Source organism: Carcharodon carcharias, chromosome 18 (genome assembly GCF_017639515.1).
Source record: "Carcharodon carcharias isolate sCarCar2 chromosome 18, sCarCar2.pri, whole genome shotgun sequence".
Taxonomy (NCBI): Eukaryota; Metazoa; Chordata; class Chondrichthyes; order Lamniformes; family Lamnidae; genus Carcharodon; species Carcharodon carcharias.
The window spans coordinates 302,003-325,684 of NC_054484.1; the positions used below are offsets into that span (position 1 = coordinate 302,003).

At 44.4% G+C, this 23,682-nt stretch overlaps 1 protein-coding gene across 2 annotated transcripts in view; it reads right to left on the reverse strand.

The window, feature by feature from the left end:
- Positions 1-6,912: 6,912 nt before the first annotated feature.
- LOC121290945 (ribosomal RNA processing protein 1 homolog A) overlaps positions 6,913-23,682 on the reverse strand; it is a 55,798-nt gene continuing 39,028 nt past the window's right edge. Inside the window, exons 13-16 of one of the 2 annotated variants that reach the window (XM_041212005.1) lie at positions 17,309-17,886; positions 16,041-16,181; positions 11,922-11,988; positions 6,913-7,165 (exon numbers count right to left, since the gene is read on the reverse strand). In XM_041212005.1, the coding sequence (XP_041067939.1) occupies positions 6,975-7,165; positions 11,922-11,988; positions 16,041-16,181; positions 17,309-17,886 (977 nt within the window). In that variant the 3' untranslated portion in view covers positions 6,913-6,974. The remainder of the gene's footprint in view (positions 7,166-11,921; positions 11,989-16,040; positions 16,182-17,308; positions 17,887-23,682) is intronic. The other variant, XM_041212006.1, reaches the window with a different exon arrangement.

Sequence of the window (23,682 nt, forward strand, 5' to 3'; positions counted from 1 at the left end):
TCATAACTTAAATGTTTCATCCCAGGCAACATCCTGGTGAATCTCCTCTGCACCCCATCCAGTGCAATCACATCCTTCCTATAATGTGGCGACCAGAACTGCACACAGTACTCCAGCTGTGGCCTCACCAAGGTTCTATACAACTCCAACATGACCTCCCTACTTTTGTAATCTATGCCTCAATTGATAAAGGCAAGTGTCCCATATGCCTTTTTCACCACCCCACTCACATGCCCCTCTGTCTTCAGAGATCTATGGACACACACATCAAGGTCCCTTTGTTCCTCAGAACTTCCTAGTGTCATGCTGTTCATTGAATACTTCCTTGTGAAATTACTCCTTCCAAAGTGTATCACCTCACACTTTTCAGGGTTAAATTCCATCTGCCACTTATCTGCCCATTTGACCATCCCGTCTATATCTTCCTGTAGTCCAAGACACTCAACCTCACTGTTAACCACCCGGCCAATCTTTGTGTCATCCGCAAACTTACTAATCCTACCCCCCACATAGTCATCTATGTTGTTTATATAACTGACAAATAATAGGGCACCCAACACAGATCCCTGTGGTACGCCACTGGACACTGGCTTCCAGTCACTAAAGCATCCTTCTGTCATCATCCTCTGCCTCCTACAACTAAGCCAATTTTGAATCCACCTTATCAAATTACCCTGTATCCCATGTGCATTTGCCTTCTTTATAAGTCTCCCATGTGGGACCTTGTCAAAGGCTTTGCTGAAATCCATATAAACCACATCAACTGCACTACCCTCATCTACACACCTGGACACCTCCTCAAAAAATTCAATCAAATTTGTTAGGCACGACCTCCCTCTGACAAAGCTATGCTGACTATCCCTGATCAAACCTTGCCTCTCCAAGTGGAGATAGATTCTCTCTTTCAGAATTTTCTCCAATAGTTTCCCTACCACTGACGTGAGACTCACTGGCCTGTAGTTCCCTGGCTTCTCTCTACAACCCTTCTTAAATAGCGGAACCACATTAGCTGTTCTCCAGTCCTCTGGCACCTCCCCCGTGGCCAGAGAGAAATTAAAAGTTTGGGTCAGAGCCCCTGCAATCTCCTCCCTTGCCTCCCTCAGCAGTCTGGGACACAAATCATCCAGGCCTGGAGATTTGTCCACTTTTAAGCCTGCCAACACCTAATTACATTTGGTTCCCTCATCCAAATCATTGATAAAATTTGTGAATAGCTGGGCCTCAAGCACTGATCCCTGCGGTACCCCACTAGTTACCACCTGCCACTCTGAAAAAGGCCCATTTATTCCTCCTCTCCATTTCCTGTCTGCTAATGAATTCTCAATCCATGCCAATATACTACCTCGAATCCCATGTGCTTTAATTTTACACACCTCTAATGTGGGATTTTATCAAAAGCTTTCTGAAAACCCAAATACACATCCACTGGTTCTCCCTTATCTATTCTGCTAGTTACATCCTCTTAACTCTAGTAGGTTTGTCAAACGTGATTTCCCTTTCATAAATCCACGTTCACTTTGTCTAATCCCGTTGATATTATTAAGTGTCCTGTTACCACATTCTTTATAATAGACTCTAGCATTTTCCCCATCACTGATGTCTCCCTCCCTTTTGTAAATAGTGGGGCTACATTTTCCACCCTCCAATCTGCCAGGACTGTTCCAGAATCTACAGAATTTTGGAAGCTGACAACCAACGCATCCACTATTTCCATGGCCACCTCCTTTCGTACCCTGGGATGTAGATTATCAGCCCTGGGGATTTATCGACTTTCAATCCCATTGATTTCTCCAGCGCTATTGTTTTAGTGATACTCATTTCCTTCAATTCCTACTTCTCACTAGACCCTTGGTTCCCTAGTATTTCTGGGAAGTTATTTGTGTCTTCCTCTTTGAAGACAGAACTAAAGTAGTTGTTTAATTGCTCTGCTATTTCCTTGTTCCCCATTATAAATTCTCCTTTAGACTGTCAGGGACCTACATTTGTCCTCACTAATCTTTTTCTTTTTACAGCGAAAGATACAAGTTCAGATCCTTCTATGTGTGAAGAAAAGGCTCTCTTGTTTTTAGGCTGTACCCCTCTGGAAAACGTAGCCATGTACACAGGCATCAATTTGTGGACGGAGAAGGCAAAAATCAGTTTTTTTTGCATCCTTTAAAATTTAATCTTTTCTCTGGCACACTCACATTCCATTTACTTCCTCCCTCGCTCACTGCCTATTTATAGAACACATTGGAACATCTCATCTGGTTAAAGGTGTTCATGAATCTGCCAATATTTTGCTTTTATAAATACTGTCTTCTAATGGTGTTTTAAGACAAGGCTGAACTAAACCCAACAAGATACAGGGCCTTGGCAATCTTCCACACTGCTCCCAATCCTTGGCTCAGTAACCATGGGAACATCCTCCTGGGAACCACAGTTACATGGCAACTTTCCCTTTTTCTCATGATACTCAACCACCTTGAAGTCCGTTCTTGGTCCACACAGCTCAGTTTGAAACAGGTGGGAACAACCTGTGGAAGGCACAGAAGTTCATAATGATTTGGATGTTACCTAGGGAGAAAACTGCAATGCTTTTACAAACAAGACAGAAATAGCTGTGCCCCTGGTCTTATACAAACTCTGATTAAGTAGAGATCAAGCTTACATTCTTATTGGGTTTGAAATGTAACTTAATCAGTTCAGGGATTGGTCGTCACTTATTTTGCAACATATCATTAGAAGCATGCTGTCTGAGTCAGTGACAGATATGGTGTACGCTGACCCTGTACTTCAAAAACAAACCTCTTCACTGACGCAACTGCTGTTGCACTGAACTGAAGACTTTCTGAAATGACTAGAAACCCTTTCATTTTTGAAATGTTTAAGCTGTTTTGAACTTGCCTGTTCCCTCCCAAATCTCTCAATTTCTAAAACCAAGTTCAAAAGTGGGACTTTAGACAGTTTCAGACATGTATAAAACTGGAATAAATGCTAAATGCTGAAATAAAAACAGAAAATGCTGGAAAAACTCAGGCAGAATCTGCGCAGAGAGAAACAGAGTTAACACTTCACATCCAAAATGACCCTTCAGAACTAACTTTGGGTTCTGAAGAATCATACTGGACTCGAACCGTTAACTGTTTCTCTCCACAGATGCTACCAGACCTGTTGAGTTTTTCCAGCATTTACTGTTTTAATGCAGCTAACAGTATTACTTCTGAAAGAGCAGTAAGCAACCATACTATGAGGGATTTCTGTTTAAGGGCAAGTTAAGGAACGTTGGGGCAGAGATTCCAAGGTGACATTGCTAAAATACAACCTGGTCACCTGTAAATCTTTGCAGTGCAGGGTTTGAATGCCAAGAAATAAATTTAAATTGGGTGAGATAGCAGCACAAAGGGTGGGCAGCAGGAACCGCTTTGCTTGCCAAGTTATATGGTCTGGTCTGGACAGCATATCTGCAGGAAGGTTTGGGTGCTTAATGTTCTCAAAACTTCCTACAAGATCATTCGCCTTTGGTTCTGTCTCATGGGCAGTAATCACTTCACTGGTAGTGTCCGAGTATAGGTGGATGTGGAAAGGATGTTTCCTCGTGGGAGAGTCTAGAATTAGGGGTCACTGTTTTAAAAATAAGGGGGCACCCATTAAAGACAGATGAGAATTTTTTTCTCAGTTGTCTTTGGAACTCTCTTCCTCAAAAGGCAGTGGAAGCAGAGTCTTTGAATGTTTTTAAGGCCGAGCTAGATAGATTCTTGATTAACTCGGGGGTGGGGGGGTACGATGAAAGGTTATAGAGGGTAGGTTACAATCAGACCAAGTCTTATTGAATGGTGGGGACGACTTGAGGGGCTGAGTGGCCCACTCATAATTCACATGTTCACACCCAGAAATGTATTGTGCTACAGGTGGAGGTTGGCTGCCACATTAAATAACACAAATTTGGGGGACAGTTGCATGTTGATAATGTTACTAGACCAGCAATCTAGCAGCCTGGGCTAAGACTGGTAATGAGTTCAAATCCCACATCAGCTGGGAAATTTAAATTAATTAATAAATCTGAAATAAAAAGCTTCTCATTAATATTGCTCATTAAACTCCCAGATTGTTGTAAAAACCCATCTGGGTCACTAATTTCCTTTAGGGAAGGAAATCTGCCGTCCTTACCTGGTCTGGCCTACATGTGACTCCAGACCCACAGCAATGTGGTTGACTCTTGACTGTGTTTTGAAATTATCAATCACTACAAACAGCACTGTGGGTGTACCTGCAGCACATGGACTGCAGCGGTTCAAGGCAGCAGCTCACCACCACCTTCTCAAGGGGCAATTAGGGACGGCCCAGCCAGTGAAGCCCACAACCCAAGAGAGAATATAAAAAACTCCATTTATCTTGTATAAAATAAGACAGCAGCTAAGTCAGAGAGAACAGAGAGGAAACTGAATCTAATTCTGAGCAGTGTGTGTTCGGTTTGATAGATGGATGAGAAGAGGATTTTCACCAAGCTGTCACGTTGTTCTGCTCATTAACATTTTGAGCAACGCCTGAGGGTAGAGCAATGCAGAAAAATGTTGGAAAAGTTCCCTCACGAGATGCTGCATGTGCTTTGGAGACTAGGAACAAAATTATAGTTCTGATCATTTACTTAAATCAGAGAAGCAATTCAATGACACAGAAAAAGGACCAAAACATGGGCAGTTCGATCAAAACAGAGGCATATCCCAGATGTATGCGATTGCAGTTGTTCTATAATTACACGGAGAGTAACTGGCACCCAATTGCCTATAGGGAGTCAATCTGCAGTCGTCCAAACGCTCCCCCACCCCATTCACCAGCACAGCTCAATCAGATTGAATCAGAGTCTTCCAGTTCTGACTGTTTCAGCACCAACACATTTACTCACTGAACTAGAGGGAGAAATGGAACAGCTTAAAAATTCAGGCATTAACTCTAAAGGCCTGCCTATCCCAAATGTTTATAATGCCCACAAGGTGTGATCACAACATGAGATTGAAGATGCATCATGATATAGATACAAGAGTTAGAATCTGTGGTGAACCAGACCAGGAGACTGTAGAGATAATACAGCAATCCCTCTACAAAGTCTTCACAGTGAGAAATGGGGCTGTTGGAAATCAGAACTGGAATAAGTGAGCAGAGAGACCATATTGGTTTTGGGGGTGTCGGGTGGTGCCACTTCCTTCAGGAGATTTTCAATCACATCAGATGTGGCTCAGCAGCAGCACCTTTCAGCCTCTGAGACACAAGGTGATGAGTTCAAGTCTCACTCAAGGACTTGAGCACAAAAACCAAAGGATAAGTAGTGAAACTGAGGTCCCAGCTGCCCTCTCAGGTTGCCATACAAAATCCCATGGCACTATTTTGAACAAGAGCAGAGGGATGTTTGCCTGCTTCTTGGCCAGTATTTATTCCTCAAATCAACATTACAAAAACAAGCTACCTGCTTACCACATTGCTTTGTGGGAGCTCTTGCTGCCTCTAGTCTTCACATTCCCTACATTATACAGTAACTACACTGTAAAAATACTTGCTGAGTAGTTGAGCTCTTTGGGACATTGGATGACTGTGAAAGGCGCTATATAAATCTAGTCCTTGGGACATTGGGTGACTGAAAGGCGCTATATAAATCTAGTCTTTTTTCTTTCACTGCCTCTTCCAGCTGCAAAAATCCTATTTTTTTTTCAAAAAAGAGAAAACCTTGAATGTATTTAACACCCTTAGCCTTTCATCAAACAACTTGGTGCATTTCACACTGGGTTGATTGTTCTGAGGTGCAGTGACTATTGTGGAGGCTAATGTGCCAACAGCAACAGAAAAAAGTAGGATGTTCTCCTGTATTCCTGGTAAATAGTGATGTGTCACACAGAAATGTTGCTCAGGGCATGAGCACGAGTGAAATAGTTGCATCTTTGCTTCTGTGCACCCGAGTGCAGAATGGGCATCAGTTTAACATCCCATCTGAAAACGTCACGTTGCAGCAGAACCTCCGACAGTGTGGCACCCCCTCAGTACTGACCCTCCGACAGTACGGCACCCCCTCAGTACTGACCCTCCAACTGTGCGGCACCCCCTCAGTACTGACCCTCCAACAGTACGGCAGCCCCTCAGTACTGACCCTCCGACAGTGTGGCACCCCCTCAGTACTGACCCTCCAACAGTACGGCACCCCCTCAGTACTGACCCTCCCACAGTGCGGCACCCCCTCAGTACTGACCCTCCAACAGTGTGGCACCCCCTCAGTACTGACCCTCCAACAGTACGGCAGCCCCTCAGTACTGACCCTCCAACAGTACGGCACCCCCTCAGTACTGACCCTCCCACAGTGCGGCACCCCCTCAGTACTGACCCTCCGACAGTGTGGCACCCCCTCAGTACTGACCCTCCAACAGTACGGCACCCCCTCAGTACTGACCCTCCCACAGTGCGGCACCCCCTCAGTACTGACCCTCCGACAGTGTGGCACCCCCTCAGTACTGACCCTCCAACAGTACGGCAGCCCCTCAGTACTGACCCTCCAACAGTACGGCACCCCCTCAGTACTGACCCTCCCACAGTGCGGCACCCCCTCAGTACTGACCCTCCGACAGTGTGGCACCCCCTCAGTACTGACCCTTTGACAGTGCGGCACCCCCTCAGTACTGACCCTCCAACAGTGCGGCACCCCCTCAGTACTGACCCTCCAACAGTGCGGCACCCCCTCAGTACTGACCCTTCGACAGTGCGGCACCCCCTCAGTACTGACCCTTCGACAGTGCGGCACACCCTCAGTACTGACCCTCTGACAGTGCAGCACCTTCAGTACTGACCCTCTGACAGTGCAGTGACTGATGCACCTCACTGTAAATATTCTCTAGCAGCTTAGTGAGACCAGAACTCAAACTCCATAATCCAAGTCTCCACACTTTTAAGTTCATCAGATAAATTTTACTGAAAATATAAATGTTATTTATCAGAAGGCGGCTGTGAGACACTCAGAGGCAGTCCATGACTGGGGGCCTTCCTCTTGTTGACAGTGAAGCACGCTTTGCCCTGACACTGGGGGAGCCGGCGGGTGTTAAGTTGGACTTTAACACGCTGTGATGTGGCTTCTGCTGAGGGTCGAATGCAATCCGAGAAGCTCCTGCTGGGCTCACCAAAATACTTCTGTCTGTCCTTTTAAATTCTGAAAACAGAAATTAATTTCAAAAAGTATTCATTAACTTTAAAAATGTTATGATTCTCAGCTTCACATTCACACACAGTTTAAAAAACAAACTAAATGTCCCAATTTTTTACCCTAGCCTAGCACCCCAACCCTCACTAGGGTACAGGTCCCACACACTGACTCTCACAGGGGTACGGGTCCAACACACACTGACTCTCGCTGGGGTACGGGTCCCACACACACTGACTCTCGCTGGGGTACGAGTCCCACACACACTGACTCTCACTGGGGTACGGGTACCACACACACTGACTCTCACTGGGGTACGGGTCCCACACACACTGACTCTCACTGGGGTACGGGTCCCACACACACTGACTCTCACTGGGGTACGAGTCCCACACACACTGACTCTCACTGGGGTACGGGTACCACACACACTGACTCTCACTGGGGTACGGGTCCCACACACACTGACTCTCACTGGGGTACGGGTACCACACACACTGACTCTCACTGGGGTACGGGTCCCACACACACTGACTCTCACTGGGGTACGGGTCCCACACACTGACTCTCACTGGGGTATGGGTCCCCCACACACTGACTCTCACTGGGGTACGGGTCCCACACACACTGACTCTCACTGGGGTACGGGTCCCACACACACTGACTCTCACTGGGGTACGGGTCCCACACACACTGACTCTCACTGGGGTACGGGTCCCACACACACTGACTCTCACTGGGGTACGGGTCCCCCACACACTGACTCTCACTGGGGTATGGTTCACACACACACTGACTCTCACTGGGGTACGGGTCCCCCACACACTGACTGTCACTGGGGTACGGTTCACACACACATTGACTCTCACTGGGGTACGGTTCACAGACACATTGAATCTCGGGCTTCCAGTGAAAATAACTCTGTGCTCCCATCCAATATAAAGTAATTCCAGATTTCTTTCATCTGTTCTCTTGGTTGCACTGACGTACCTACATCTGGGAAATGCAAATCTATCATTGCATTTCATGGGGAGATGTTCTTTCTGTTTTCAAAACCATCTTCTCACAGCTCCTGAGAAAGATCTTTCCCTATCTCGTTATGACCCATCATGATCCCATCTAAGCCTCACTAGCTCCTTTACCTTCCAAATCCAACACTCATCTTTCCAACATGTTTCTTTCCAGTCTCACTTCCATTCCCTGCATTGCTGCAGTCTGAATCCCAGTGACCTCATCCTGTGAGCACAACCCACCCCCTCCTCCTCACCTTCAGCAAAGTGTCTTTCACCACCTCACCTCCATTCTCTGTTTGACTCTAGCCTTGCTTAGTGTACCCACACCTGGCTCACCACTCCATCCTTGGGACCTACAGTTTCCTCCTTTAGCTGCACAGCATCAATATTTATGTCAAGAGCACCACCTTCCATTTCCGCCCATGATGTGCTGTCTGTCTATCCAAATTCATGGCTCAGTGCTCTTCATTTGATCCTCTTTTACTCCTGTGACATCAATACCAATCCCACCCTCCCAGTTTTACACAGGCCCAACTACCAAGTCTGTATGGCTCAGTCCCACACTGAGCACAACACTGCTAGCTTCTGTGGCTCAACAACATGTGTCACCTTAAAGTAAAAGCCCCAAGCTGCATAAATGGAGAGTTATCAGAGGAAACTTTACACTGATCATAAAGAGAAATGAGGACAAGTACCTAAAAGCTTGGTTAAAGATGTAGGTATTAAGCAGCATCTTAACAGGAGAGACAGGCAGGAAGCCAACAGGCTTAAGGAGGGAATTCTAGAGTTTGGGGTTCAGGCAGCTTAAAGCACAGCCACCAATAGTGGAGCAATTAAAATCAGGGATCCTCAAGAGGCCAGAATTGGAAGAATGCAGAGATCTCTGGGGGTTGGAGGGCCGGAGGGGGTTACAGAAACAGTGAGTGAGTGAGCTATGGAGGGATTTGAAAACAAGGACAGAAATTTTTAAAAATAGCCAATGTCAGTGAGCATGAAAGTGAAAGGTAAATGGGATTTGGCAATACATATGAACGTACGAATGAGGAATAGGCCGTTCAGCCCTTGATGCTGCTCCACCATGCAATGAGATCATGTCTGATCTGATTGTGGCGTCAACTCCACATTCCACATACCCCTGATACCCTTTGACTCCTTTGTTAGTCAAGAATCTATCTACCTCTGCCGTAAGAATATCCATTGACGCTGCCTCCACCGTTCTCCAGGGGAGACAGCTCCAAAGATTCACAACCCTCAAAAAGTTTCTCCTCCTCTCAGTCTTAAATAGGAGACCCCTTATTTTTAAGCTGTGTCCTCTAGTTCTAGTCTCCACCACAAGGGGAAACATCCTCTCAGCATCCACCCTGTCAAACCCCCTCAGGATCTTATATGTTTCAATAAGATCGCCTCTCATTCTTCTAAACTCCAGTGGACACAGGCCCAGTCTGTCCAACCTTTCCTCATAAAATAAACCATTCCTCAATCCCAGCTATTAGTCAAGTAAACCTTCTCTGAACTGCTAACATTTATATCCTTTCTTAAGTAAGGAGACCAAAAATGCACACAAACTCCAGATGTGGTCTCACCCAGGTCCTGTACAGCTGCAGTAAAACTTCCCTCCTTTTATATTCCATTCCCCTTGCAATAAACACCAACATTCCATTTACCCTCCTAATCACTTGCTGTACCTGCAAACAAACTTTTTTGTAATTCATGTACCAGGACACCCAGGTCCCTCTCTACCACAGGTTTCTGCAATCTCTCTCCATTTAAATAATAATCTGCTTTTCTATTCTTCCTGCCAAAGGGGACAAATTCATTTTTCCATATTATTCTCCATCTGCCAAATTTTTGCCCAAATAACCTATGTCCCTTTGCAGGGTCATGTCCTCCTCACAATTTACTTTCCCATCTTTGGGTCATCAGCAAACTTGGCTACCATACATTCAGTCCCTTCATCCAAGTCATTGATATAAAGTGTAAATAGTTGAGGCTCCAGCACTGAACCCTGTGGCACTCCACTCATCACATCTTGCCAACTCTAAGATGACCCATTTATGCCAGTTTCCTGTTAGCTAGCCAATCCTCTATCTATGCTAATACACTACACCCTACACCATGAGCTCTTATTTTGTACAGTAACCTTCGATGTGGCATTTTGTCAAATGCCTTAATCAAATGATGTAATCTAGGTACACCACATCAACAGGTTCTCCTTTATTCATGTTGCTTGTTACATGCTCAAAGAACTCCAATAAATTAGTCGAACACAATTGTCCTTTCATAAAATCATGTTGACTCTGTCAGATTGCTTTGAGTTTTTAAGTTATAACCTCCTTAATAATAGGTTCCAGCATTTTTCCTATGACAGATGTTAAGTTAACAGGCTTGAGTTTGCTGTTTTCTGTCTGCCTCCTTTTTTGAATAGAGGAGTTACATTTGCTAGTTTCCAATCTGATGGGACCTTTCTTAGAGAATCTATGGAATTTTGGAAAATTAAAACCAATGAATCTATCATCTCAGCAGCTACTTTTTTAATTCCCCAGGATGAAGTCCATCAGGACCTGAGAACTTGTCAGCATTTGGTTCTAATAATTTTCTCAGTCCCCTTTCCCTGATGACTGTAATTGCTTTAAGTTCCTCCCTCTCTTTCATTTCCTGATTCACAATTATTTGTGGGATATTATTTGCATCCACTACAGTGAAGACAGACAAAATATTTTTTCAATTGATCTGCCATTTATTCTCCAGAATCACTCTCGAGGACCAACACTTCCAATCTTTTGCTTTTTAAATACTTGTAGAAATTCGTGTTTTTATATTTCTAGCTAGTTTTCTCTCATACTTGAATTCCTTCCTCCTTATGAATCTTTTGGTCATTCTTTGCTGTTATTTACATTCCGTCCAATCTTCTGACCTGCCACTCATCTTTGCGGAATTATACACTTTTTCAATTTGACACTATCTTTAGCTTCCTTAGTTAGCTACGGACGGTGATAGGTCAGATGGAGCAGAATTTTGGAGTGAGCTAAAGTTTACAGAGGGTGGAGAGTGGGAGGCTGGTCAGGAGAACATTGGAATAGTCTTTTCTTGAGGTGACGAAACATTAGTGAGGATTTCAGAGACAGATAGGAGATATGGGTAATATTACAGATCAGTTACACAAGATGTTCTACTTCCTGGTCTTTATGGCTCAATCCCACAGCAGAATGAACAGAGCCATCTGGACACCAGGAAAGTTACATAACTATTGCTCACTAGTGTCAGAAGGATCACTCCATACCAGCTTTAACACATCCTGCAAACATTCTACAGGGCTACTCTCTGGTTACTCAGAATTATTCTGCCTATACCATCTGATGGACCCACTGGTCATGCTCAATGCCATTGTACCTCAGTTATGAGCCTTTCTCAGGAGCAGACACACATCAAAGCCAGTCTTCTGTCACAAGCCAGGTTAGGTTGTGGAAACATCTCTCTCTCTAACCTACTGCTTTACATCACTGTTCAGCTAAGGTGCCCTGAGACTGGAAGTTGCCAAATGGAGAGCTAGATCTGTACAAGCCACCAGGTGCCACTGTCAGACTCTGTCCCACTACTAATTCCCAAATAATGGGCAGTTACAGCTGGAATATGAGGCTTCAAGCTGCTTCTTGCCTGCAAACGTACCTCAGTTAGGAGCCTGTGTAAAGTACAGGCAATGGGATGAAAAAAGATCAATGCTTAGTAATTCTTCCATCTCTGCAAAGCCTTACCCGTTGTCATGTTCTTTTTCAGCCCAAACCGTACTTTCTTTGCACTGGAGGTTGACAGGATTTTAACCTGTGGCAGCAGAGAAAAAAAAAGCACTTTTAAATAATGGAACTGGGCCAATCGGTAAAAGTAAATCACTCCTGTCGTAGAATTATAGAAATTAAGCCAGGAGGCCGTTCAGCCCATTGTGTTATGCCAGCTAATAAGTAGCCATTGCTTGGTCTGTATGTAGCCTTGTAGGTTACAGCACTTGAAGTGCATTTCCAAGTATTTTATAAATGTTACAAGGGTTTCTGCCTCCCCCACCCTGAGTTACAGATTCTTGACACCCTCTTACCTTAAATCTATGCCCCCTGGTTATGGGCCATCAACTAAGGGGAATAGGTCTTTCCCATCCACTCTATCTAGGCCCCTCTTTATTTTATACGTTTCAATTAAATCTCCCCTCAGCCTCCTCTGTCCCAAAGAAAACAAGTCCAGCCTATCCAATCCAATCTTTCCTCAACTAAAATTCTGCAGTCCTGACAACATCCTCATCAATTTCCTCTGTATCCTCTCTAGTGCAATCACATCTTATCTATAGTGCAGTGACCAGAACTGTACACAGAACTCAAGCTGTGACCTATCCAGTGGTTTATACAATTCCAGCATAACCTTCCAGCTCGGGTTCCATGCCTCGACCAATAAAGGCAAGTATCCCATATCCCTGCCTGACCACCTCTACCTGTCCAGCTACCTTCAGGGATCTGTGCACATTCACTCTATTACTCTACACCACTCAGTATCCTATTTATTGTGTATTCCCTTTGCCTTGTTAGTTTCCCACAAAGGTTACCTCTCACTTCTCCGATTGATCTCCATTTGCCATTGTTCCACCCACCTGACCAGTCCAATGATAATGCCCTGCAGTCGACAGCTTTCCTCTTCACTGACAATCACACAGCCAATGATTGTACCATCGGCAAACTTCTTCATCATACCCGCTACATTCAAGTCCAAATCTTTGGTATATACCACGAAAAGCAAGCGACCCAACACTGAGCCCCACAGAACCCCTGTGAGATCAGTCTTCCAGCCACAAAGATACCAAACGACCATTACCCTCACCTCCAGTATCATGCCAGAGATGATTGAAAAACGATAGTTAGAGCCGTCCATGATTCCATCCCTTGCTTCCCTTAACAACCTAGCATACATTTCATCCCAGCCTGAGGATAAATACACTTGCAAAGATTAACACTTCCTCTTTCATTATGATAATCTCATCTAATATTTCACACTCTTCCTCCCTAATTGCAATGTCTGGATCATACCCCTCTTTTGTAAAAGATGATGCAAAGTTTTCATTAAGAACCACGCCCATGTCCCCTGCCTCCACTCACACGCAATACACTGGTGGCCTCTATTAGAGGCAGTGGCATAGTTGTAACGTTGCTGGACTAGCAATCCAGAGACCCTGGGTAATACTCTGGGGACCTGGTTTTGAATCCCACCATGGCAGATGGTGGAATTTCAATTCAATAAAAAAAATCTGGAATTATAAACTTAATGATGACTGTGAAAACATTGTCGAATGTCGTAAAAACCCATCTAGTTCACTAATGCCCTTCAGGGAAGGAAATCTGCTGTCCTTACCTGGTCTGGCCTACATGTGACTCCAGACCCACAGCAATGGGGTTGACCCTTAAATGTTCTCTGAAGTGTTCAGTTCAAGGACAATTAGGGATGGGCAACAAGTGATGATCTTGCCACTGATGTCCATGTCCCATGAAAGAATTACAAAAATGGCTGAATCTTGGGTCTCCTCTTGCTCTTTATTTATTAAAAAAAATTTGGGCTCTCCTTGATTTAACTGGACAATATTTTTCATGCCCGCCCTTTGCTTCCCTAATTTCCTTTCTAATTTTGCCCTACACTTTTTCTACTCTTTTAGGTTTTCTACAGCATTGAGGCCTCAGTCTCTTGCATACGATTCTCTTTATTTCTTTATCCTCTCTTTAAGCCCCTTGACATCCAAGGGGCTCTGGATTTTTTAGTCACCCTCTTTTCCTTTAAGGGGCATGGGGGGGGGGCGGGCAGCAGGATCCGGTCCAGGCCAGGGCATGGGGGGGAGCAAGGGCAGGGTCCAGGCTGGGGCATTGGAGAGGGCAGGGGCAGGTGTACAGGCCAGGGAAAATGGGCAGGAGCTGGTAAAGGCCAGGACACAGGAGGAGGAAATATCTCAAAAGGAAAGATTTTAAATGGGAATAGACGGATAAGGAACACCAGACTGCATCCTTTCAATAGTTTCACTGGCATTTTTTTTTGCAACAACAAGATTGCTAAACAAAGATAACGTAAGATTGTATGTGGGGACAACTATTGGAAACATGTCAGCTTTATGCCAAGCTCTTTCTTTTCTGTCCATGTTTCTACCTCTCTCTTTTCTTATTTCTCCCATGATAACATTCTTAAGGGACACACTCATTGTCTTTCTTGGGAGTGAAGATCTTTATGAATTCTGCTAGGGGGATGGGGTAGGTGGTGTAATGCTTTGTGAAAAAGGGGCTTCAATTCTAGGGATCTTTGGAAATCTTAAGGAATATTGGTTCAATTTGTGATTTTATTGCCTCTGATTTTTGAATGCACCGAAATAGTTGGAACATATATATTTAATCAGTCAGATTTTTGTGATGTGGTTTTTCTTTCTCATTGTTAATATCAGTTTGTGATTTTTAATGAACAAGCAATATACCCACAAAGAATTGCTGAATGGACAGTAAAACTTGAATCAATTGATCTTGGTGTGTGGTTACATATTTCATGAAAGGTGCCAGTGCAACTTATGAAAGATAGAGTTTTTACTTTGTATGTCGAGGTATAATTTAAAGGGAAAGGAGTAATATTAAACTGGGGAAAACATTACATTGAAGGATGTTTTAGGCACATTACAAGAAGAATAGAAAGATCTTAATATATTAACACTGGATATTAGAAGGAATGACGGGCAACAATTATGGAGAGATAATTGAGGAATGAGGGTTTTATTCATGAGAGCTGAGATGATTCAAGAATGATATGGATTACAAAGAATGTGATAGATTAAATTAAGATAATTTGATTGGTGAGACAGTAACAAGGACTAGAATAAATTAGAAGAATCACAAAAGGCAGTAATGGGGAAGTTTATTTTTAGAGTTTGGAATTCCCTGCCCCTAACTGTTGTTGAAGCTGGAGTGTATTCAACTATTTTACTTGCTTAAAAAAAATTGAACAGTACAGGGAGTGAGGGGGATTAGACTGGGTGGGATATTAAAGGGTGCGGGGAGCGAGGGATTAGAGTGGGTGGGATATTAAAGGGTGCGGGGAGTGAGGGGGAAGAGTGGGTGGGATATTAAAGAGTGTGTGGAGAGACTGGGAGGGGAGGGAGTAGGAGAGTGGGATTAGACTGGGTGGGATATTAAAAGGTGCGGGGAATGAGGGAGAGAGAGGGATTAGACTGGCTGGGATATTAAAGGACATGGGGAGTGACAGGGAGAGTGGGGTTAGACTAAGTGAGACATTAAAAGGTGCAGAGAGTGAGAGGGAGTGCGATTTATACTATACCTGCCCAGTACAGGTACCAAATCATTGCCTGCCAATGAAGGTGACTTTGTTTCAAACATAAGTACCCAAAAGGGACAGGGTTCCCTCAAAGACCAGCTTCCAACAGCAATAAGAATTGATCTGAAAAGGCAGATGGCGACAGTGAGGTAGTTTTTACAAATTGAGAGCAGCCAGAAAGATCTGGATATCTGCTCTAGCCCGTGCATTCTGACCACATTCCTCCAGAGAGAACATACCCATGGGCAGTTTGTACCGAGATCACTCAGTTGAGAACAGAACTTAATGGAGGTGTGAGTGTTGATGCAGGGCTGGGAAGGGGGGCAGGTGGGGAAGGAGGTGGAAACTGCCTTGCAGTCTCATCACAAGATGAGGGTGAAACTCCAACCCTCCCTTAGACACCTGCCGAGCTCCTAGCCACTTCATACCACAGGCAAAGGACAATCCCACACAGCTCTGAGTCAGTGTTCTCTAGACCATCTCAATTCCCCTTCACTCCAACTCTAGGGCAGAGAGAACAATCAGCAGAGAATTCTCACCATTTTACACCGTTTGGGAGCAGGCTCAGCACTTCTGGCTTTCTTGAAGAAGATGGGTTTTGGTATTGGAGTACTCTCGAACTTCAAAAATTCACTGGATGTATTTGAAGTCTTGATTGCAACACAAGGCTCAGCATCACCCTGGGGACATAAAGCTTCAGTAAAACTCCACACTTTGTCTACACATGGTCAGTCAATCAGTACAAGCATTTAAACAAGCCTAAAAGCTGCATGTACTCACCCTCCACACTGTGCAATACACTCAACCTGAGGGAGCAGGTGGTGATTAAACAACTGGATGGAGAGGATTAAGAATGCAACAAATCAACTTGATTGATGCCTCCTCAGCACGTGGTTTGGCAGAACCAAAAAACCATATATCTCATGTAGTTTTCTCTGGTGTATTGATCTGTCTAGTGCCAGCACCTTGCTAACAGCCACTGAATGTGCGCTGTTGGGGAAATGAGATCAAATTTCATTTCCTGTCCACATCCAGTGTTCATACACTAGATAGCAATCAGTATCCCTTACCCCGAGCACCATCCTAACATTGACCCAAGACCGGAATAACTAGAGTCAGGATCTCAATTCAGTTAAAGATGGACAAAGCTTCCCCTGGCATTAACACAGTACCCAGCCCAAGCTGGAGGGGCCAGCTGCACGCCCGGCCCTCATTCACCACCCTGGTTCCACAACAGAAGGACACACCATCCGCTCCTCATGCTGCCAGGGCTCTCCCACACACATCATCCGCTCCCCATGCCGACTGTTAATCTGAAGACTGTCAATCGCCTCAAGTGAGTGTCAATTAATGGTTGCTTTCAGCCAATTGCATGTGAAACGTCTGGAGGATGGTTCCATTCTGGAACACACTCCCCCAAGAGGCTGTGGATGCTGGGGAAGGTTGAAATTTAACAATGAGGTTGTTACGATTTTGATTTAATAAGGATATTGAGGGATATGGAGTAATGGGGGGTAAATGGAGTTAAGATACAGATCAGCCAGCAGCATCTCACCCAATAACGGAACCAACTGAATGGGCCGAATAGTCTCCTGTCCACACACTGTCAGCCTTAAGCCACAGGAAGCTAGACTGAAACTGGCCCCATCTTTCAGAGATCCCTATAGCCAGTAGGGAGAGAGAATATAAATCTACACTGAAAACAGCCCTAGAGATGAAGGGACATTGTCCTGAGTGTCATATATCATTCCTACTGTTAGATTCATTCATAATCAGCAGGTAGAGATGGCAGACTGCTCCAACTTACACTGCTTTTGATTTTTAGCTTTTTGCTAGAGCTGGGCTCCACAGGCAGCCCCCTCTCCTTCCTCTTTCTCCTGCCTGGTGCCTGGTTTGGAGAATGTTGGTCACCACCTGCCTGTTTCTTGGCTTGTAGCTTTCTAAGCTTCATTAGCATTTTTTTCGCTTTTTTACTGACGACAGGTTCTGTGGATGTTGACTCTTCAGGCAAACGACTCCCATTGGAATGTTGAGTCTGTGCCTTTCTCCCCTGCTTTGGCTTGGGTGTCAGGGTTACAGAGTCTATGTCAGATGACAGAGGCTGGGCATCCAGCACAGGTGTACTCAGTTGGTTCCTACAGACAGGGCTTTCCTGTGTCTGAATTTTAATCTCTGATGTATCACCACCGACTGGATCACTCAACAGCAGCATTTGAGCTGTTTTCCATTTCTTCTTCTTTATCCTCGCAGGCAACAACTCTGTGGGATTAGACTCTTCCTTCCCATTCTCCAGCACTGGCTCTTCAATCCTGTTGCTGACTGGCAGGAGCTTCTGCACGGAACATTTTTTCTTTCTCTTTTGTCCTTTTCCTGCTTTCTTTTTATCTGAAAAAAAAAATTAATTGTCAGGGCAAGGATTGTAACTGCACAGAAATCACAATCCTGTGGAGAGGTTAGTAAAATGATGGGGCAGGCCAGTGAGATGATGAAACGGATATAGAGGGCGGAGCAAGAGGCAGAGGTGACAATCGGGACTGTTTACCACTTCCTTCAGGTGGAGCAATGAGACCACCCACCTGCGCGATTGCCCCTGCCTCTCGCCAGCAGGTGCATTCTCTCATCTCCCCACTAACCAGTGCTCCTTTCTTCCCCCTCTCCCAATGCTCCCTCCTCTCTCGCTGTCTGTCCATTACATACAAATTAGGAGTTGGCCATTCGGCACCTTGAGCTTGCTCTGCCATTTGATAAGACCATGGCTGATCTGATTGTAGCCTCAACTCCACTTTCCCCTCCACCAACATGACTCCCTTGTCATGAAAGTATCTAACTCAGTCTTAAAAACATTTAATGACCTTGCCTCCACGGCTCTCTGGGGAACAGACTTCCACAGGTTATCAACTTAGAAAAAATTTCTCCTCAACTCTGTCATAAATGGGAGATGCCTTATTTTTAAACTGTGTTCCCTAGTTGTATCTCTCTCATAAGAGAAAACGTCCTCTCAGCAACCACCTTGTCAGGTCCCATCGAGATCTTATGTTTCAATCACCTTTCATTCTTCTAAACTCTAATTGATACAGGCCCAACCTTTATTCATGAGATAAACCCCCCATAACACCAGGAGTGAGTCGAATGAATCTTCTCTGAACTGCTTCTAATGCAATTATATCCTTCTTCAAATAAGGAGACCAAAACTGCACACAGTATTGCAGATGTGGTCTCATCCAGGTCCTGTACAGCTGCAGTAAAACTTCCCTCCTTGTATATTCCATTCCCCTTGCAATAAACACCAACATTCCATTTCCCTTCCTAATCACTTTCTGTTCCTGCAAACAAACTTTTTGTGGATCATGTACCAGGACATGCCATCAGGTCTAGAACAGCCTGCTTTCGGGTTGGCTCTAGAACACCTGCTCTAAGAAATTGTCCTGAAAACACTATGTACTCATCTTCCAGGCTGCCTTAGCTGATTTGACTTGTCCAATCTATTTTCAGATTAAAATTAACTGTGATTATTGCCATTACTTTCTCACAAGCCCCATTATTTCTTCACGTACGCTCTATCCTACAGTGTGGCTACTGTTAGGGGGCCTATGAACTACTCCCACGAGTGACTTCTTACCAGTGCCATTTCTTAGCTCTACCCAACTGATTCTACATCTTGATCTTCAGCAGCTTCACCTTAGAGTCATTAAGCTGGAGGCAGACCTGCAGACACTGATGTATTAGGGAGTGTGAATGTTACTCGGGCACTTTGTACCAGGAGGCGGTCACACCTCTTAGGCTCAGCAGATCTTTAGAGTTGGTCACTGGTCAGGGACAGAAGGGTGTGACGGTAAGTCAGGCAGGTAAGGGGATCCAGCTGATAATGATGGGGGAGTCTCAGCCCCTGATTTTGTACATCAGGTGTGATGTGCTTGCTACTGTGTGGATGAAGAGAAGGGCTGCAAGGTGGTGGAGGGTGGCCACGGCACTATGGTGAATGATGCCATTCAAGTGGGGAAGTGAAAAAGAATATGGTAGTGATAGAAGACGGTCTAGTCAGGAAGGTGGATATCATACTCTGTAGTCATGACAGGAAGCTCCGAAGGTTGTGTTGCCTGTCTGGTGCCAGGGTTAAGGACATCTCCTCACGGCTGGAGAGGAATCTAGGGTGGGAGGGGAGGATCCAATTGTCATGGTCCACATGGGAACCAACAACATAGGTAGAACAAGAGAATTTGAGGAATTAGGGTCCAAATTAAAACACAGAACATTAGAAGTAATAATCTCTGGATTGTTATACCCGAGCCACGTGCCAACTGGCAAAGCATCAAGCAGATTGGAGAACTAAACACATGGCTCAGAGAGTGGTGTGTGAAGGAGGGGGGTTTTGATTCAAAGGGTTAAAAAAAAAAGGCATCGGTACTCAGGGAAGAGTGAGCTATTCCAGTGGATGGGCTACTCTTGAACTGGGCTGTAACCAGTGTCCTGGACAATCATATAACTAGGGATATGGACAAGGACAAGGTGGGGGTAGGGGTCGGGTGAAGGGAGACTTAGAAATCCAAAGGGAAAGATCAAGATATTGGAACAGTATAATGATGAAGGTGAAGACAGCAATGTGGGACAGGAAGGGACAGAGTTTAACAAAAATTGTACATCAGTGAATGGAGGTAAAAATATGAAATGAAGAGTTCTTTATCTGAATGCGCAAAGCATCTGCAACAAGACAGATGAATAAGTGGCACAAACAGAGGTAAACGGTTTAGATGTAATCACCATTACAGAGACATAAGAAATAGGAACAGGAGTAGACCATTTGGCCCCTCGAGCCTGCTCCGCCATTCAATAAGGCCATGGCTGATCTGACTGTGCTTTAAGTTTCACATTCCCATCTAACCTTGATAACCTTTGATTCCCTTGCCTAACAAGAATCTATCTACCTCCGCCTTAAAATTATTCAATGATCCCGCCTCCACCACCACCTTCTGAGGCAGGGAATTCCAAAGTTGCACAACCCTCAAAGGAAAAAAATTCTCATCTCTGTCCTAAAAGGGCAGCCCCTAATTTCAATACAGTGCCCCCTAGATCTGGGCTCACCCTTTTGACTTTCACCTTGTCAAAGCCCTTCAGGATCTTATTTACTTCAATCGAATCACCCCTCACTCTTCTAAACTCCAGTGAAAACAAGCCCAGTCTGTCCAACCTTTCCTCACAAGACAACCCACTCATTCCAGGTATCAATCTAGTAAACCTCCTCTGAACCACCTCCAGCACATTTACATCCTTCCTTAAATGAGACCAAAACTGCACACGGTATTCGAGGTACAAACTCATCAATGCCCTGTTTAATTGAAGCATAACATCCTTACTTTTATGCTCAATCCCTCTTGTAACAAAGGATAGCATTCCATTAGCCTTTTTAATTAATTGCTGTACCTGCATACTAACTGTTTGTGACTCATACTAGAACACCTAGATCCCTCTACACCTCAGAATTATGCAGCCGTTCTTTATTTAAGTAGTACTCTGCTTTTTTGTTCTTCCTGCCAAAGTGAACAACTTCACTTTACAACAACCCACATTAAACTCCATTTCCAGATCTTTGCCCACTCATTCAACCTAGCTATATTTGTCTGCAACTTCATAACAAACTTTCCTACCAAATTGAGCTACAATGTCTTCATTCCCCTTATCTAAGTCATTGATGTAAATCATAAAAAGTTGAGGCCGCAGCACAGACTCCTGTATGTCACTTGTCACAAGCTGCCAATCAGAAAAAGACCCATTTATGCATACTCTCTGCTTTCTGCCAGCCAATCTTCTATCCATGCTAATATGTTACCTACTACACCATGCGCTTTAATTTTCCGTAATAACCTTTGATGTGGCACCTTATCAAATGCCTTCTGGAAATCCAAGCACAGTACGTCTACAGGCCCCGCTTGATCCACAGTGCATGTCACGCCTTCAAAAAAACTCCAATAAATTGGTTAAACATGATTTTCCTTTCACAAAACCATGCTGACTCTTCCCTATTGTCTTGAGCTCTAAGTGCCCAGCTATAACCTCAATGATTGATTCTAATAACTTCCCCACGGCAAACATCAAGCTAACTGGCCTATAGTTTCCTGTTTTCTGTCTCCCTCCCTTATTGAATAGAGGGATTATATTTGCTAGTTTCTAATCTGATGGAACCTTTCCAGAATCTAGGGAATTTTGCAAAATTAACACCAACACATCGACTACCTCATCAGCCACCTCTTTTAAGACCTTAGGATGTAGACCATTGGGACCCAGAGACTTGCCAGCCCACAGCTCCATCAATGTGCTCAGTACCTTTTCCCAGTGATTTAAATTTCACCAAGTTCCTTTCTCCCGTTCACCTGATTTGCAGCTATTAATGGAATGTCTTTTGTATCCTCTATAGTAAACACAGAAGCAAAATACTTGTTCATTTCTTCTACTATTAACTCCCCACTGTCACTCTCTAGAGGACCAATACTCACTTTACTTACTCTTTTCCTTTTTAAGTACCTGTAGAAACTCTTGCTATCTGTTTTTACATTTCTAGCTAGCTCCTTCTCTTACTCTAACGTCCTTCTCCTGATTAATCTTTTAGTCATTCTCTGCCGTTCTTTATATTCTATCCTATGATCTGTCCTGCCACTCATCTTTGCAGAGTTGTGTGCTTTTTCCTTAAGTTTGATGCTTTCCTTAGCATCTCTAGTTAACCATGGATGGAGGGTCCTCCCCTTAGAACTTTACTTTATAGTAGAAATGTACTTATTCCGAATACTCTGAAACATCCCCTTAAATGTCTGTCACTGCTTCTCTATTGATTTATCCTCTTGCGCAGTTTCCCAGTTCACTCCAACTAGCTCAGCGGTCATCCCTGCATAGTTGCCCTTATTTAAGTTTAAGATGTAGTCTTAGACCCACTCTTCTCCCTTTCAAACTGGGTGTAAAGTTCAACCATATTGTGGTTGTTGCTACCCAGGGGTGTCTTCACTCTGAGGTCATCAATTAATCCTGTCAGGTTACACAATACCGAATCTAATATAACCTGCTCTCTGATGGTTCCAGAGCATGCTGCTCTAAGAAATTTATCTCAAAAGCATTCTAAGAGCTCCTCATCCAAGCTACTACTGCCAATCTGAGTTTTCCAGTTTGTGTGTAGATTAAAATCACCCATGATTATTGCCATCCCTTTATCACAAGCATACAATATTTTCTCGAGTACGTTGTCCTACACTGTGGCTACTGTCAGGGGGCCTGCAGACCACTTCCACTAATGATATTTTCCCCCTATTATTCCTCATCTCCACCCAAGCTGAACCCACATCCTCACCTCCTGAACCAAAGTCATTTCTAACTATTGAGCCAAAGCCTCTTTGATTATCAGTGCTACCCTTCTGTCTTTACCTAGCTTCCTATTCTCCTTGAATGTCATGTACCCTTCAATATTAAGAACCCAATCTTTGTTGTCCTGCAGCCATGTCTCCATAATTGTTATCAGATCATACGTATTTTCTTCAATGTGAGCCATCAATTCATTCACTTTGTTATGAATGCAACGCGCAGATAGACAGCCTTCAGTTTTGTCTTTTTGTAACCTTTGTAACATCTAGTCTTGACTGTTGATGCATTATTAAGTTTTTTTCTCTCTGTCCCTTCCTGCCATTCGGACTCTCATTTCTCATATTACTATTTTGCTCTCCTGTCTTGAATTGCTACCTCTACCCAAGCTTGATCCCTCACCTCTCGTTCAGTTTAAAGCCCTCTCTACTTAGTTATGTGATTTGTGAGGACACTCATCCCAGCATTCATGTGTAAACCGCCCCAACGGTACAGCCCCCACTTTCCCCAGTACTGTGCCAGTGACCCACAAACCGGAACCTACTTCTCCCACACCAGTCTTTGAGCCACACATTCGTGTCTCTAATCTTATTTGTCCTCTGCCAATTTGCACGTGGGTCAGGTAATAATGAAGGGATTATTACCTTTGAGTTTCTGCATCTTAATTTGGTACCTAGCTCTTCACACTGGCTTTGCAGATCCTCTTTCCTAGTTCTACCTATGTCATTGGTACCTACATGGACCATGACCACTGGATCGTCCCCCTCCCACTGCAAGTTCCTCTCCAGCCCTGAGCAGGTATCCCGAACCCTGGCACCAGGCAGGCAACACAGCCATCTGGAC